The following is an 18,153-nucleotide window of genomic DNA, read 5'->3' as shown; positions in this document are numbered from 1 at the left end:
AACACAGGAGTGATGACATGTCCAGTTCATGTTAACGTTACCGGTTAAAGCAAATTTAAAAAGCACATTTGCTTTGTCTCAGACTGCATCTACATTTGGAATGCCAAGCCTCAGTATAACCTCAGGGAGTGATCCCATGCTTACGTTAGTCATATTAGTCCCAAGGCCAGTCAGAGGAAAATGTGTGTACTTGAGAGAGAGAGGGGGGTGTAATCAGAGGATTTATTTTGGATTGAGATATTGATCAGTCTGTGTTAGGGAGTTTGTGCTAGACAGCTGGGCGAACAAGGTGACTGCAATGAGTCTGTAAACCACAGTGGCCAGAGCCTACGTTTTGGGGGTAACCATCCAGCAGGCTCGTCTACCAGCTCTAAATTCCTCCACTGTTACGGAACACTTATGCAACTTAAATCATGAATGAGTAAATGAATATGGCACAGGCTTAAGAAAGGAAAACTGCCTGTGTCCAGACAGTCGAGTTTGCACTTCCGTTGTTTTTTTTTTCATGAGCCCACTTTTTCCAAGGTCATGCAGTATTTTCCATCACTGTTAAAGAGCTAATTGAGGTAAAGTTGTCTGGGTTAGAGCACTGCCCTGTTAGAGTTTTCCAAGGGTAACATGTGCCGCTGAGCTCCTAAAACCAAGCATATGGAAATATTAAATTGTCCAATGGAAAGCTCTCCCAGGAAATTCAGGGGTCAATGAAAAGCATGGACTTTTGACTTTGTTTGGGTCTTTTGATCACCTCTCTTACTTGCCAGGTAAAGTATAGCTGCTTTCTATTTTGCAATAGCTCTGAACTTTTCACCTCTTGACAATAAGTGGAGTAACTGTAAATTTTCTCAGGTGAGCAGCAGGATACAGACCATAACAAAGAAAGAAAATTAAAAACATAACAGTATATCAACAGGTTTATTAGTTTTAGTGGGCTTAAGTCCATGTCATACACCGTTTAAAGCATGCAAACAATGGCTAAATACCAAAAAACAATCATATGAGAAGACTGACACCACTGACATGTTGGTACCCTGCAAAAAAAAAAAGGCCAGAGAAAACTGGCAGTTAGCTTAATCCAAAGACTGGAGATAGCAAGTCTCTGCAAGAATGGAAGGTACCCAGTTGAATCCCCCGCCCCACGTTCTTCTGTCAAGTCAAACATCTAAGTGAAGTGACACGAAGCAAAATAAATATGACTTTAATATTAGCACAAAGGAATCATTTTCAAAACTTATTGCAGAAGCTGTCAGCGCACACCTCAAACATTTATGGATCGCCTTTTAATGATGTGGAAGCCTTAAAAAATTAGAATGTGTTTCACAAGTATCACCAGATATTAGACAAGTGCTGCGGTGGCTGGCGAGACCACTACTGACAAGATTTCAGTTTGGGCAGTGCTGCCTTGTCATTGTGCAATAAAGAATCTTTATTTCCTTCCTGCCACAACTTGAGATCTGTGGAAAACATTGTCCTTCTTTTTCCAAATCGTGCAAATGAACTAATATGTTCCACTAACATGGAAACTACATACATCCACGCTGGACGAAACCAGCTCATTATGTAATAGGATTCTGATCAATACTGGAATGTCTGTAGAAAGAATTCAAGTGTCTTAAATCCAGTGGAAAAGTGGCAGACTGCAGCTCACGGATTTTCCCCTTTTCAGCACCACATAAAATCTCACGAAACAACATCGCCCCCCTTGTCGACACTTCTTTCTTTCTGTCTGTCGTCTTGAAGTTTCCAGTTCAACTCAGCAGTGTTTCATTAGATCTCTCTCTCTATCTATTATCAGTGCAAAAATGAAAGCATAAAAGTCAATATTTGGTAGTCATAACAAAGTTAAATAAATCCTATCCAAAACTGCAGCTAAAAAAAACCTTACTCCTCCTATTACAACTCCATTTATAACAACAATTGAAGGTATTTTGGGCTCAACAATCACAACTAATCACTCCTTTTTTTTTTTTTACTTATACTGCAACGAAAGTCTTAAAGTGTTTTGGGCGGTTTTGTTTGATTAGTTTGGGAGGTATTACCCAATGTCATTAGTGATCGCTGGGAGAGGCAGCGAAACACATATGCAGCCCTTCTTTAACAGTGGTGGGTGCCGAGACAAATCAAAGCATTCCAGGCCCACAGGGTTATAAATAGTGTCAGAGAAGGGTGTGTGTTCATGCCTTGCAAAGTTTCTGTGAGGAGCCTGTCATTGCCAAAATCCAGTGTTTACACAGAGCAATAACAGCGAGTAGTAAACAATTCATCTGCAGTGGCGTGTTCATTATTTTGTGTCGTTTCAAATAATCCGTCAATGGTTTCTGTTATTTCAAAGCAGCTCAGCAGATAAGCTTAATGTGGGCTATAATCCTAGGAGTGTTATTCAAATTTGGTCTATTGCGCGAATTCATTATGCCTTTAACCAATCCAGAAGCAAGGCTGACCTCAGGCTGAAACCATGCAGCAGAAGTTAGTGTTGTCTGTAGGAAATTGGCAATGGCTTTGGGACCTCGTTGATGTGGCTGCCTTGGCCTTAAAGTTGGGTATAGATCCCACATGTTTCCATGCTATCATTTGTATTAACCACTCTAGTCAGGGGCCTGTTACAGCTGGTGGTATATTCTGTAGCAGATTCATGATAGTCTGCTTCTCTCTTGCGCTGTTCCACTGGGAGTTGTGTGGAGGATGTTTCCAAGCTGGAAACAAATTCATGTGTTGAAGTGCCAAAGATAAAATGCAGCGATGTTGTGGTAATTAGCTTAGATCTGTTACATAAAAGCTATATGCTACCTTTTTTTTCAAAGCCTTAAAGTCAAAATCTTGTGAAATACTAAATGTTAATTTGAAGATTTACTGAGATTGTTAACTGGATAGTGAACTTGGCAGCGAGCCAGCAGGAGCTCTGTAGCTGGCATCGGGACAGGAGGAAAGACCAAAATGTTGAGGTTAGCAGGCAGCTCTGTTGATTCTGGAGTGGAATTTCAGTTTTCATGGGACAGATTAAGTTAAATGGTTTCTTTTAATGGTATAACTTACGCATTTGGGCATGGAACAAGAAAAAAAAGTTGGATAAACACTGTAGTTTTAATTTGAACATGCCGTTCTGAGGCGCTTGACTGCATTTTGAAAAAAGGAAAAGGTTTTATGACTGAGAATCTAGTCCTGTTTAATCCTTGAGCTGAAATGCCAAGCAAACACAAACACTTTTAACTTACATGAACAATTAATAAGGTTGCTTCTAAAAATTCTCACAGAGCATGGACATTGATTTAAAACAGATGCGTTTTCCACCAAGTTATGGATTTTATGAGCTGTGATAATATTTCTAATAAAGTCAGATGATATTTTGTGTTATATTATTTCTCATTAAGACTGAAATAAGATTAAAACATGCAGGTCGTGACCATGAATGGAAAACAGAAGTGTCTCTAGGTACCAGGGACTCCCTCCTCTGGTGAGAGAGAGCCAAACATCCAGGCTCTGTGTGTCCTGTGTAACTTGCACCTCATCAGAAACTGAAGTGGAACACAACCAGAGAAGCCAGGATTGCTTCAGCAGACAAACATAATTTGGTTTCAATCCAAACTCCATTAACAAGGATCGCTCAGAGGAAATGAAAGCATTAAAGTTTCATTCACAAATGTTTTCTTTATATACTCTTCTTATCATAGCCTGTTGCTGACCACTGACGTTTGGTTAGGCAACGCTGAGCAAAAGGGATTACAGTTATCACCTTTATTTAACAAGGAAGTCCCATTGAGAGCAAATCTCTTTTGCAGGAGAGGCCTGGCTTAGGTAGCAGCCATATCTACTCAAAACATCTCAAAAGCTCTAAAAGAAACCAACATAAAATAGAGTATACAAGTAGCCTTATCAGTGGCCTCTCAAGAAAAATAATCAAGAAATCTCCTTCATCCCCTTTTTTATTTTTTATTTTATTGGATAGTAGACCAGTGAAGGGGGAAGACACACAGCAAAGGGCCAAGGGTCACACTCAAACCTGGGCTGCTGCACTCTGGCAATGCTCACCTATTGAGCTAAAGTGGTGCTCATTTGTGATGCTTTTAAATTCACCACCAAATATATATCCATGTTTAAGTTTAGGTTTTTTGTAAATTATGCCATGTCCGGTGTGCATAGTAACAAAAACAAACACCCTCGTTAATTGTAACTGTTGGTACTGAGACAGAGAAGGGTACAAAGGTCAAATATAGAAGAGAAATATACCAGTGCTGTTTTCTGCAAGTTGTATTTGATGGCCAAACTACCAAATCATAAAGACATGGTAAGTGACAAGCTTTGTAATAAAATAATCCACAGTACAATAAAAAAATTTTTTCTTATAATAAAAAATAAATTAACTTTAGTTTCTAAAAAGAACAAACAAACTTTACTTTGAGCTTAGAACTCAAAGAAGATTTGTGACATCTACATTAAAGAGAAACTTGTCATCTAATCATATACTGGTAAGTATGTACCCCTTCATTTACCATCAGATGTCACAAATTCCTGCATCAAATCATCAAATTCCTGCAGGCAGGAACATAAATTTTGTTAAATATTTAAAAATCACTTTTAAATACAGTTTGTAATGAATGAGTGAAATCCAGCCTGCCTGCCCCACAGAGGCAGCATGTGTGTACATGACAGTATCGTCAGCATAAAAATGTATTTTCGCAGGAATGTTCTTTACTAAAGCATTCATAAAACAAGGCAATAAAATAGGCCCCACAATAGAGCCCTGCGGCACACCCTTAGTTAACTTTAGGGTTAACAAATTTAGGGTCCTCTACATAAACACAGAGTTCAATTTACAAAATAATTTCAAAATCCTTTAGCCTAACAGCCTCAGGACCAAGAGTAGCATTAAAGTGCTTTTTTCAGGGGCAATCTTTGAGCCACTGAATCAAATGACTTAGATCCAGAAACAAGACAGCACAGTGTACTTTCCTGCCCACGGCACCTATGAGATCATTTATCACAGTTGTAGCAGCAGTAATTATACTGTCCCTAGTCGTAAAACCAGACTGAAAATAACCTTAAAATGTAAGCAGATTAAAAACTTTTATAATAGCAAACTTACCTAAGATTCAAAGATTTCAGGATGATCTCCACCTTTAAAGAAAGGGAGAATAGAGGCAGCTTTCCAAATATTAGGTAGGGAGCTGGACTCGTATTAAAAATGTGAGCGATTGGCTCGGCAATGATATCAGCTGAGATCTTTAAGATATAAGGATCAGGATCGTCTGGAAATCATGGTGTGAAGAAGAATAGTAAAAGTAAAAAAATATCCCCAAGGATGGCACAATTAAAGAAAACATGTTTATTAATTATCATCACAACATTAACATCAGCACAGTTCTCCCTTTTTTGTTCTGCTCATTTGAGTGCAAACAACATTGTTAAATAAAACATGGCAATAAATTAAAAATTATGTTATTTACAAGCAAGCAAACCATTTTAGCATCATTTACGCTCTGCACTTCAATTACAACATAAAAATATACTAATTAGTTGTACAAAAAAAAAAAGATTCAGTGCAAACAGCTTGCTGTAGTCAGTGAAGACTGAAATTCCCATTTAGCATACAAAATTAATTATGGCACCCTGGATACTGACATATTAATTACATAAGAGAAAAGTAACGCCTTTTTAAAACTGAAACAATGTGGTCATGTTAGCTGCTGATTTTTCACAGTCCACCATCACACCACTAGTGAAATGAAATATGAGGAGTGTAGCATCGTGAAGCTTTTCTTTGAAGGTGCAGTACTAATACTTATTGACAATATTCACATTTGGATGAGTAGTGTGTTGATTTGATCCCTTTTTTTGTTGTTGCAGTGAGAAGTGAGGGGGCCCTGGATTAGCTGACATGAAAGGTGGCGGCTGGACGCCGGTCACCGGGGTATTTTCAGTTATGGCTTTAGGTCACTGTTACAGTGAGTCATCATGCAATGCTGAAGCGTGGCCGTTGCTGGCCTGCCCAAGTGGCCACATTAGAGACTGTGCATTCTCCTGTGAACAAACAGCCTGTCGGGAGCCCCGGCGGAAGGCTCGGCTGCAAATAACCGGCACTCCTTTGTGGTCGTTTTGACCACGCTCCACAAACAATAACAACTCAGGGTCCGCACAATGAGACAAGGACAGATTTAACATCAGACACCACGGGTCATGCTAAAATAAACTACCACACCACCTCCGCCGTGCTGGGATGTAGCTTCGAGGTGACGCATAAACAAATGCACAAACTTGCAGACGTCTGTTTTATGCAGTCTAGCCAGCAAACTTAACCGTAACCGTACAATTCTCAAACTCTGTTTAGAAATAACTGTTTAAGGAGAGTGTGACCCAAGTCCTGAGTGAAAATGCTACGTCAAATTCCAGTTCTTAGATTAAAAACTAATTTACTATTTAAGATGGAACTGGAAATTAGACCAAATTCCTTTGCAAAACCAGTGATACAGCTACAGATGTCTAAATGAGTTAACTTTCCAGTGTAATTTCCTAAATATAGAACAAATTGGACCTGTAAAATTCACTGAAAGCTGTTTGTATTTTGCATTTATTACATTCAGACTAAATGGTTTCAGGTATATTAATGTTAGGGATGTTTTTAATGCTGACAGGACAACTGAAACCAGTCTAAGCTGGTCAGTCTAATCCATCCCACAATTTGTTGCAGGTGCTCTTCACAATAACGATCAATCAATCTGTCCTTTCATGAAAATACATGCAATTAACACAGTTTTGTTGTTGTTGTTTTTTTTAAACTGACACAAACTCTCCCAACCAGTAAACAATCTGTCCCTGTCGACTCAGTCTACATTTGACATTTCTAACAAGAGTTTTTCAGAGAAAATTAAAGGGCGTTTATCTGTATTTGATTCTCTGGTCAAGGTGCAGGTTTGCAGTTCAAAGAGAGGAAAATCTTTGTGTTTTCCCGCAAATAACAAATCCTGAGACCTGTCGGAGGAGACCTTGGTTTAAGAGGTCAGCTTGGAGTAATTGGGTGGAGAGAAGCGTCTGCGCAGGTACTTGAGGATGTACAGGGGCAGACAGCTCACCAGCGTGATGACAGTCACTTTCCACAGGAACGATACGGTGGTGATGAAATAAATATCTGACACAAAAAAGAGGTAAAGGTAAGATCGTTGTCATAGGATACAAACAGACATGTCCCACCATCATACAAGAGTTCAGGAGGGAAAACATTTTTCTCTTTTTTCTTGTTCGCACCTGCAACTCAGCAGGTGTTAAGAGTTCAGTTCTGACTTCTTTATGTCTGGGCTACAAGCTGATTGTTGTTGTTTTAGGGTGTCTGCAGGTACAGAATTTTAAATACCTTTTCAATGCCACTTTGAATGAAATTTAAGACCAGACTTTTAATCAAAATGCAAACTTGCAATAGAAATGCACATAAATAAAGTCTAAAACACATTCACACACAGTGCAGTTTGCTTTTTAAGTATTTCCAGACACTGACTTCAACCATCAACAGCAGCTGTTTTTCTTTTTGTCCTTAAACATCTTCCCAGTTTCACACACTGAATGCTGGCTACCAAGGTCTTTTTCATCACCTTCAGAATTTCAGTATTGCAAGACTTGGTGCTCCCTCAGGGTCAATGGGTATAAAATGACTTTTCCCCTTGTCTAACCTTGAGCCTAACCACCAGGGTTTGTTTGTTTTGTTTGACAATTTTTTAAGTGGTGTTTTAATTTTTAGCTAATGCTAAAAGCTAAAAGCTAACATGTACTAATGTGTCAGTAAAGTGGTGACACCGCTAAAAAGACTGAGGAAACTCCAACCTATGTTTAAGGGAATTTAATCGTTTTGAAGGTGTTTTAATTAAAATGATGCATATTATTATTCTGTTGTAATTTCACTCAGTTGTATACAGCATTTGTATTCTATTTTTATCCTATTGTATATTTTATTCTACTGTATATAGTATTTTATTTGATTCTATTCTGTACAGTTGTGTACAGTATATTATTCTTATTGTATTCTAATTTTTGCTATATAACTTTACACTGTCCACTTTCTGCTGTGACAAAACAAATTTCCCACATGTGGGACTGATAAAGGTTATCTTATCTTATACTCATGGGTGTAGAGACAACGGTTACAGCGTTAGAAGGTGATGGAAACAATAAGAGGATTTTCAGACAGGATGTGGGGTTATAAAGCTACATCATTTTTGTACTTCAAAACTATTCTTTGTGCAATGAAAAAAGGAAATGAGACCATGATGATCTCAGAAAGCACGACCACACTGAAACACACTTAATGCGTATAATGCTTCTGCTTTCATTTTTGCATCAATAAGGCTTTGAAGTAGCCTCTATGCTGCTCATTGTTCTTCAGCAGGCCAAACTACTTCCTATTGTTTTTCTAACACTGGCATGCACTTATACCTCACACACACACACACACACACACACACACACACACACACACACTGCCTTACATCACACCATCTGTACCCCCGAACCCTATCAGTGTCTTACTGGAAATGCACACCTCGCAGTTTACAATTTTATGGTATACATTTTCCATATTTAAAAAAGAACACAATTTCCTTCAGGAGTTCTTGACCAAGTCTTTTTGAGTTAAAGCCATATGGGTACAGAATGCTTAGAATGCAGGAGACAGAAAAATAAACCCTGGAAAATGTCCAATTAAAAGTGTAAACTGCACATTCAGCAGAAGAATAGGCTTTAAAATCTATTCTAGTCTGACTTGAAGAGGGAGAAAACGTGTACCAAAAGGGTATTCTTGACCACATGCCAGTCATGATCCTCAGTGGTCGAGGTTGCAGGCTGAAAATGGAACTCCACACCCCACATAAAGCTCAAAATAAGACCTTGAAGAGCCCTTGGTCACAGTATTGTGTATGTCACGAATCTTAATATGGCACAACTAAAAATGCCTTATTGTTTGTCAACTAAAGTAAATGTGTGGGTGCAACAGGGCAATAAACTGTTGTTCTATGAATGTTTTTCTTTTAGATTTTTAATGGCTATGAATTTATTTATTTGGTTGGAACATTTTTTTGGGTAATATTCTCTAACACACCTTTGCTGTGATAAACACATAAACCTTGGAAGCTCACAGGAAACTAACTGGACTGTAGGCATTTCCTCTTTGATACTACAGCATGCCTGACTGTCGTCCACACCAGGAGAATTTGTCAATACAGTCAGCTTTGGACTTCCTAATATTCAGCATACCGCTGTTTATTATACACTAGAGACACAATATGAATGAGCGGGGTCTCTGTACTGCTGACGTACTATTTCAAGGTCAGCAAAAAAACAAAATAACACTGTAGTGAAATCAATTCAGAAATGAATGCATTTTCCTTTGCTTCCCCATGAATTAGACAGCGCTTCAGCCTGAAAGTCACTCTTTGTCTGATAAAGGCATCTGTGTGTGATCGTGTTAACTTACCGATGAACTCGTGCAGGAAGACGAGCGAGGCGATATAAGAAGCCAGGCTCAGGAGCTCGGCAACTATCATGAGCCAGTGCCATGTCTGAATGGTCAGAGCCACCATCAGTAGCTCAGTCAGGATAAGAGAGGTGAACGAAATGGCAACGATATGGACAAATTCGGACTCGAAGAGCAGCATTGCTCCATACATGATGATGCTCCCTGTGGAGGAAAAAGAGGCCTTAATGTAATTAAAGCTTAAAAATGTGATAATTTAACTTGATCCACCACCTCAGCTCATCCACAGTTTGAAATAAGCTGTTTACCATTACACTGATACAATTTGTTTTTATTAAAATAATGACAATGAAGATATAAAATATTTATGGTAATCTCATCGTATAACAATGACAATAATGAAACTTCTGCTTTGAATAAAAGGAAAACTGAGGTGCTTAGTTCAAACTGAGAATCCAAATGGGGGTGTCTGCATGTTTGTGTGACTACAGTGACTTTGAATGTGCACCATTGTTCGTGACAGGAGGGCTGGTCTGAGTATTTCAGAAACTGCTGATCTACTGGGATTTTCCCAAACAACCACCTCTAGGGTTTACAGAGAATCGCCCGAAAAAGAGAAAATATCCAGCGAATGGTAGCTTTCTAGGATAAAATGTAATGTTGATGTCAGAGAAGAATGGCCAGACTGCTTCGAGTGACAATAAGGGAAGAGTAACACAAACAAGCACTCGTTACAACTAAGATATGCAGAAGAGTATCTCTGAATGTACGACACGCTGACATGCTAAGAACAGACACGCTTTGATACCAACTAAACTTCATTTACATGTCACTGCCTAGCTGGGTACTGACGATAACACCAGTGTACCATCCTCTACATTGCGGAGGACTATAAATACCTTGGAGTATACATAGACAATAAACTGGACTGGGTTAAAAACACCACTGCACTTTACAAGAAGGGCCAGAGTCGTCTCTATTTTCTGAGGTGGCCGAAGTCCTTCAACATCTGTCGGGCAATGCTCAGGATTTCCCATCAGCCTGTTGTGGCCAGTGCTATCCTCTATGCTGTTGCATGCTGGGGCAGCAGGTTGAGGGTTGCAGACGCCAACAGACTCAAACTGATCCGTAAGGCCAGCAATGTTGTGGGGATGGAGCTGGCTTCCCTTAAGGTGGTGTCGGAGAGGCGAATGTTGTCCAAGATAAAGACAATGTTGGATAATACCTCCCACCCACTCCACGACATGCGGGCTAGCCACAGGAGCACATTCAGTGAGAGACTGAGATTACCAAAAAGCACCACTGAACAACACGGAAAATCATTCCTGCCTGTGGCCATCTCTCTGTACAGCTCCTCCATCTAACACACTGTAAACACTGCAATAGTTACAGCCTTTTTGCACATGCTCTTTTCTACTATGTAAAATTCCTGTCAATTCTTGATTTATAATCAGGGGTGCACATAAGTGGTCCGCAGGTGCGCATTCGCTGTCAAAATAAAAGACGCGCACCAAATGACAAGTTGCAACGCGCGTTCACGCACTTATAAAAGGCAGTGTTTTTGTCCGCTAGAGTGGGATTTTCACGGCATATTCTGCACCACATCTCTGCGCGTTCATCATTTATTTGAAGCCAGCTCACCTCCCGCAACCACTTTTCCGAGAATACGCGCTTCTTTTGCAGTTCCGACTCCTTCTGACATTTCTTTGAAGGTGATTGCTTAAAGGCGCTTCTTCAACATCTTTAAGAGTTCTAAACAAATGTCTGTCCTCCTCCAGAAAATCTTATGTACGCAAACGCGCGTTGTGACTTCTTATCTGGTGCGCGTCTTTTATTTTGACAGCGAATGCGCACCTGCGGACCACTTATGTGCACCCCTGTTTATAATTGCAATCACCTCTGTCAATCCTTGATATTAATTATTGAGTGATTTGTATATATTGTGCTATTTCTTAAATTTCCTAAATCTGTAACATATTGTTAAATAGTCTAGTCTGTTTCTGTTATTTATACTGGAGCAACTGTAACCACATAATTTCCTTGGGGATTAATAAAGTATGCTGATTCTGATGCTCGATAACAAACCATCATGTCACAAAGCTCAAATGCTGTGAACATCGCAACGTGTTCACTGTACTCAATGTTCTCCAAAGTCAGCAGAGATCAACCTAATAGAGAACCTTTGCAATGTGGATGTGGAGAAATGGGAGATTCAGCAACTGTTTATTTACTTTATGTTGTCTTGTCAATATGTACCAAAAATCTCAGAGTAAAGTTTTCAGTGCCTCGTTGAACCATCGCAGTAAAGAATTAAGGTAGGCTGACAAGGTGTACCTAATAAAGTGGCCAATGTGTTTGGCTTATTACAGAGACTAAAAAAAAATTAATTAATCAAAATATTAATTTAAAAGAGAAAAATTTGCTCTTATATAAGAAGAACAAAGCCTACTTCATTACCTCCTTAAAACACCATTACATTTAGGCATTTCCTGCATATTATGGTTGTTATGAGAGATTTTCCAAAGTAATCTTTGGCCAGTAACAGTAGCACTCTTCTATCTAATAGAATCGTGCCTCCTTTAACATACAAGCATGAATAGGACCGAGAAGAATGATACAAACACAGAGAAGTGGTTTGCAAAAAACGCCCTTACCACTGCTTGGATATACAGTGTTTCGACAGAAATAGACAAAAAAGGTTTCGGGGTGTAGTTTAGAATGCCCGCGTAAACAGCTTTCATTGCAACGGTCCATGTCGGAAAGTTACCTCAAGTTTTTCTTTAACAAAGTCCCTAAAGAAAAGAAGAAAGTGTGTGGGCTTTTCAAGAGTGATAAGTCATGAACCTAAGCAATATATCTTGTTTGTTTGACGGGGAGTGACTCATCAGTCTGCCAGTGTAGACGTCTTGTACAGATACAAACATTTAAACAAACATATGACCTGAAATACAGCTTAGATGTTGTAAAGTACTTAAAAATTAAGTATATTTAGAATTACTGACTCATTGCCAGCAGTTTGCACAAACTCTCTCTTACCTTGATATATACTTATTAAAACCCATAATAGGAACGTCTTGAAAGATAGTGGTCGACCCTGTGAAAAGAAGACAGTGCGTTCATATTCACCGATTCAAAGCTACGTGCCTGCACAGCAATAGTTAATTTGCGAACATTTACTAGATACCTTCAAAAGATCCTTATACAACTCTGGGTATAGCATGGCAACCTCTGACTTAACATCTTTGTCCAACACCAGGGAGAAGACAGGGAACATGGTGTAGATAGTGGAATAGCTGAAACAGACAAAAATCGAGTGTGATGAATACTTCCCAGATAAAATGTCACGTGTACAAATTGGTTGAAATCTTTCATTGTAAGATTTTGCATATTTTCCCTTTTAAACATTTCAATAGTCTTAACACAGAGGAAATGCCAGGGACACAAGGCAGCTAAATGCTCTCTTGATAAGTCATCTCCATTCAGAGCGTGTATCTTACCCAATAATCAGGAATCCTTGGTAGAGTGGGACTGAAGCAAAGTAGAAAACAGAGGAGAAAACTGCCTAAAGAAACAGAAGAAGAACAAATGAGAAACTCTTATCTGAGATTTTTCTCATTTCAACACCCAAATGATATTATAAGCAGTATTGGAACATTGACACACTGATATTTGAACTCCATGACAGAAAAAACACCATACTTTCATTAAAGGAGGCCTTTTATACTCATTTTTAATCGAGTACTTTTGCATGATTCACATTTTAAGGGTAACTGCTTTGGCCATCCTTAATATAACCATCCACCAATTCTAATAACATTTCTATGGAAAAAAAAATGGGAAAGTGTAATACGCCCCATTAAAAGAAACCCAGCTTAAACATTAACCTTCTGTGGGAACACAAAAATCAAAAGGTGACCACAAGGACATCATTCTAAATCAAACTACTGCAAATACTTGGACTACAATGGTAAATTCTACAGTTTAAAATGATGAGATGTCAATTAGTCAGACAGCTGCAAACTGGAGAGGTCACAGCTCCAGCTGTGGTTGGTGTTATTGTGAGACATGCGGAGGAAGGCCTCCCCAAAACCCCAAAGTCCACGATACAATGAGTCATGGGTTGCCCCTCCACCGCGGGGGCTGATGTTGGACTGGGACATGGGAACTAGACAGACTTGTTAGGCCTGGTGGGGGCAGTTTAGAAGGGCACCACAGACTGCCTTCTCTGAGTCATCATGCATCCCGCCCTTTCAAGACCACCCCTGAAACCTCTCCCTGCCTCTCCCCAAACTGATGCTCTCTACATTTAGATTTTAGGTGCTGTGAGTAAGAACAAAAAACACCTCCCTGCATTAACTTTAAGGCTGCATACACTTTTTTTGCAGTGTGGTTTTGGCTACAAACAAGCAGAAAAGGGCCAAACCGATTAGCTAAATTCAAACACTAAACACAGTCCTTTTGCTTGTAATCATCTCAACCTTTTTTTGACATTATGCAGTTGAGCATGGGAGTAAAGAAAATAAAGAAAAGAGAAATATCTCTAGATCACTGAAGTTTTTAGAAGGTTAAATTTAATTCACAACATACTGAAATATCTTGACATCCTGATTACCAGCACAATATTTAACACAGAAAAAAGCACCCTCTCAAGTGTGTGGTGCATTACCTAAATTGTTACAACTGGAGACTGATAAAGGAGTAAAATATAAAGTAGTGACAGTTTTGCAAACTAAAACAAGAAACTATCCCACAGCAAGTGGAAAATACTTGTAGTTCTAAGTTATTCAGCTTGATGTTTACATGACTCATGCACACAAACCAATACGACACTGTGTATTTGTTAGTCTACCTGCATGGTGCTGATGCACAGGCTCCTGTGGATGACAAACTGGCTGAGGGCCGCAGACCTTTTGTAGCTGTTCCGCCCATGGACCATGAGGAGACGGCCTAAATGTTTAAACTGAGTCACCGAGAAGTCGGCAGCCAAAGAGGCCTGCTTTCCTTCCTGCCAAACACACAGCAGAGGACACTGAGGACATACTGCGCAAAGACTGACCTGAAAAGCATGCTTTGAGTATTGTGAATTGATTTTGTACAAATAAAACATTTTTTTTTGGGGGGGGGAAACAGACTGAAGGTACAATAAGCATAAAGTTCATAATTAGCAATACAAATTTACAAAAAGCAGCATTGCACATAATAAGTCACCTGTTTAAAAATCGAGCAAATATTCATGTTTGAGATGTTAGAACCAGAGGATTTTCATAGAAGAACTGCAGATTTTCTGTTATTAAACCTTTAGCTTCCTCTCTGACAAGCAGCCCAGGAATAACTGTGTAGTTTTCCACCTTTTATTTACCATCATAAGATTATGTTTGGAACATACAGAAAAAATGTATTTAAGATGCCAAGTCCATCCTGTGAGTGCACCATCTTCCTTCCAAAATCCAAATGGGTTTTCAGCTTTTTATGCACATTAGTCTGAACGAGTTTGTCTATGCAGTATGCATGAAATGAGAGAGTTAAGATCTGGCAATGATGCCCCCTATCCCAACAATCTTTGGGATAGGGGGCATCATTGCCAGAATGGTGGTACTGTAGTAAGCAACCATTTCCTCACAGTAAAAGGTTTCTGAGTTCCAGCCTGCTGTTATTTGTTTTCATGTTCTCTTTGTGCCTGCATAGAATCTCCCCTACAATCCAAAGTTGAACATGTTAGCTTAGATCAGTGGTTCTCACTGCAGAAAGGACAACGATGCCACGCTAAAAATATGGAGAAAAAGTTGTAGGAAAAACTTGATTGACTGTGGTGTGAACTTTCTCAATTTGGACATAGCAGAAGAAAAACCTGAGAATCACAGAATCTGCATTGGTGTGGATGTGAGTATGCATGGTTGCCTCTGATAGCCCTGTCTCGGACTTGTCATCCTTTACCCAGCCTCTCGCCCCAATATCACCTGGGACAGGCTTCAGCTGTGTGAAACCTTATACGGATAAGCAGTTAAGAAAAGCGATGGACGATAAATACACAGAAGATAGCGGAAAAGATAAATTGTGTACATCAGTGGAGTCGTTTGGTACAGGGCCACGAGAGTTGAGGCCCGGGTGTGAAATTATGGTTTTTATCGTTTACCCGGTTTCCCTGGGTCTTTTCCCGTGTTGTAGTTGTGTGTCTTATTTTGAAAGAAATGTTTACACGTTACCACAGCAACCAAAGAGCATTAAGGGACAGAGAGGAGGATGTTACTCTCATTGTTGTTGGCGCATTTCAGGAGGACGCCGTTAATAAAGTTACACAATTACACAGTGAATTCGCGTTTATTATTATATTTACAAAATACCACAGTTTTTGTCTTGGTCGTATCATTTTATTTTGTTGTATTTATGTGCGACACCTTAATGGTCTGACATTAAACCGGTCTGTAGTGCAAAAAAGGTTGGGGACCGCTGATGTATGTCACCTACAGCATCTTTTAGTTTGCAACCAGATTTGTAAGTTTGTTTCTCTTCATAATAAAGATAAAATTTACAGTCAACTATTGAGCAGTTTTTAACTTTTAAGGTCAGCTGTACTAAACTCCATATTTTAATATGCTTATTTACTTTATGTTAAAAAGTAAAGAGTAAAGACTAAACCAGGAGCACAGCTGCACCGTCTGCTGTCGGTAATTCCACTGTTGTCACAAATACAAGGATCCATGTCTGAGCATACTAACCAACTTGACAGGCAACTTTCAGAGAGAACAATGAGAAGTAGAAGAGACGGGCTGATGGGAGATTCTTACTTTTATGTTAAATATACAATACAAAGCATCCTGTCATTTTGTTTCCTCTATTCACACAATAGTTCCTCAAAAAGAGGAATCATCTGTGTGCATGTCCTTTTACAACTCTCTGAATGTGAGAGAGATCTTGACAGGAAACAGAAAGCAAAAATCTGTGCGAGTGGCACGTCAATGTGAAGCGATGAGATGGAGAGTCTTACTTTCCCCTCCACTCCCACGCCACAGTCCGCTTCCTGGATCATGCTGACATCGTTTCCTCCATCCCCTAAGAGAAAACAAAAGCCATAGAGGTGTCAGGATTCACATCAGTGACTCACCAATACAAACTTTTAGTGAAAGTATCAAGTGCATGTTCACAAGACACTCCCTTAATTTGGCCTGATTAAGAGATCCAAGCTCCTACAAGTTCACTGGGTTGCAATTTAGAGTAACGCATATATATATATTAGGGGTGCAACGATACACAAAATTCACGGTTCGGTTCGATACTTTGATGTCACGGTTCGATATTTTTTCGATACAAAAAAATGTTCATGCCTTTTTAATTTGTCATTTATTAAAATTATAAAAAATATTTTATCTCAAAAGTACAGTTTTTAAATTTAATGTTGCTGAAACAACAAAGTAATAAATAAATAAATCTATCTGATCGAGAAATCACTCATCTTTGGAAAAGAGAGTTTATTACAGAGAAATGGCTCTTTCCAAAATAAAAGCTATACTATACTCTTCTTCTGGGCTATATTCTCAGCAGCATATTATACATATCAGGTCCCCTTAAGGAGAATCATGTGCTAACGGCTGTCTAAATGACTCGGATAAAGTTTGTAGCATGCGTGCTTGTTGTTTTTGTCTGCTTCCACTTGCAGTAAATGTGCAGTCATATTCATTGTGTTCCCACTAGTGCTGTCAGCGTTAATCTCGTTAAAATGACATTAACGCCATAAGGCGGCAAATCTCCGTTAACGATCGTCCTGTGCGTGGGGCTAGACGGCTAACACGTTAATGAGCTAACTGCGCTAACGCACTAGTTCCCACCAATTGAGCATTGTGGCACGTCCTACATACTGTTTTACTTTTGTCCATGATGCGCTTACCATCAGGGTCATACGTCACATGAAAACCAAGATGGTTCCAAACGCCAGATCTGAATGAGAGTGGGGGAGGTTCAATTTTGGGTAGCGTTGAGGCAGTTGCCATGTTGCAACGAGCTTAGCTTCTGTCTTGCTAGCTTGCACTGCGCTCATTGGATCTGCACTCAACAGTGCAGCCTAGGCGGAGTAGTCGAACGCAGATCCACTGAGCTCTCAACACAGACAGCATCGTCAGAAGAAAAGTTGATAAAATAAATAAAAGAAACTGTATTGTTCGATACATATGCGTACCGAAAGCACTATATCGAACGGTTCAATATCGATACGAGTATTGTTGCACCCCTAATGTGTGTATGTAATTAATATGTATGTATATACAGACAGACAGACAGACAGACAGATAGAGAGAGAGAGAGAGAGAGAGAGAGAGAGATGTAGATTTATATATATAGAGAGATATAGCTTTTTTCATTATTATTCATTATTATAATAGCATAACAACATTATAAAGTTGGAAACACATATTAAAACTAAAACAAACAAACAAACAACAACAGCAAAAAAACAGTGCAAGGAAGAACTTTAAACAAATGAAAAACATGCTGGCCCAGTTTAAATTTTCCACTCACCTACTGCACAGGTGAGTTTGCCTGTGCGCTCTTGCAACAGTCGGACTATCTGAGCCTTCTGAGTGGGGGTGCATCGGCAGCAAACCACAGCGGGACACTGGCACGCAAGCTCCATGAACTCATATTCATAATACTTCAGACAAACCTGCAAGAAAACCAGCATAATGGACAGATAAAACACTCAGGCACCCACATTT

The 18,153-nt window shown here is 39.3% G+C and overlaps 1 protein-coding gene across 1 annotated transcript in view; it reads right to left on the bottom strand.

The window, feature by feature from the left end:
* Window positions 1–5,244: 5,244 nt before the first annotated feature.
* Window positions 5,245–18,153, bottom strand: part of atp9a (ATPase phospholipid transporting 9A) — a 34,925-nt gene continuing 22,016 nt past the window's right edge. The window contains exons 21-28 of the mRNA XM_086277008.1: window positions 17,957–18,101; window positions 16,434–16,498; window positions 14,298–14,453; window positions 12,946–13,010; window positions 12,633–12,741; window positions 12,485–12,542; window positions 9,449–9,652; window positions 5,245–7,117 (exon numbers count right to left, since the gene is read on the bottom strand). Coding sequence (XP_086133134.1) covers window positions 6,981–7,117; window positions 9,449–9,652; window positions 12,485–12,542; window positions 12,633–12,741; window positions 12,946–13,010; window positions 14,298–14,453; window positions 16,434–16,498; window positions 17,957–18,101 — 939 coding nt within the window. The 3' untranslated portion in view covers window positions 5,245–6,980. The remainder of the gene's footprint in view (window positions 7,118–9,448; window positions 9,653–12,484; window positions 12,543–12,632; window positions 12,742–12,945; window positions 13,011–14,297; window positions 14,454–16,433; window positions 16,499–17,956; window positions 18,102–18,153) is intronic.

The sequence above is a fragment of the Aulonocara sp. 'chitande type north' Nkhata Bay genome, linkage group LG20 (genome assembly GCF_057382095.1).
Source record: "Aulonocara sp. 'chitande type north' Nkhata Bay isolate Kocher_YH1m ecotype deep benthic linkage group LG20, A_spYH_male_GT1.1, whole genome shotgun sequence".
In the NCBI taxonomy this organism is placed as follows: domain Eukaryota; kingdom Metazoa; phylum Chordata; class Actinopteri; order Cichliformes; family Cichlidae; genus Aulonocara; species Aulonocara sp. 'chitande type north' Nkhata Bay.
This window is presented reverse-complemented; position numbering and strand designations above follow the sequence as displayed.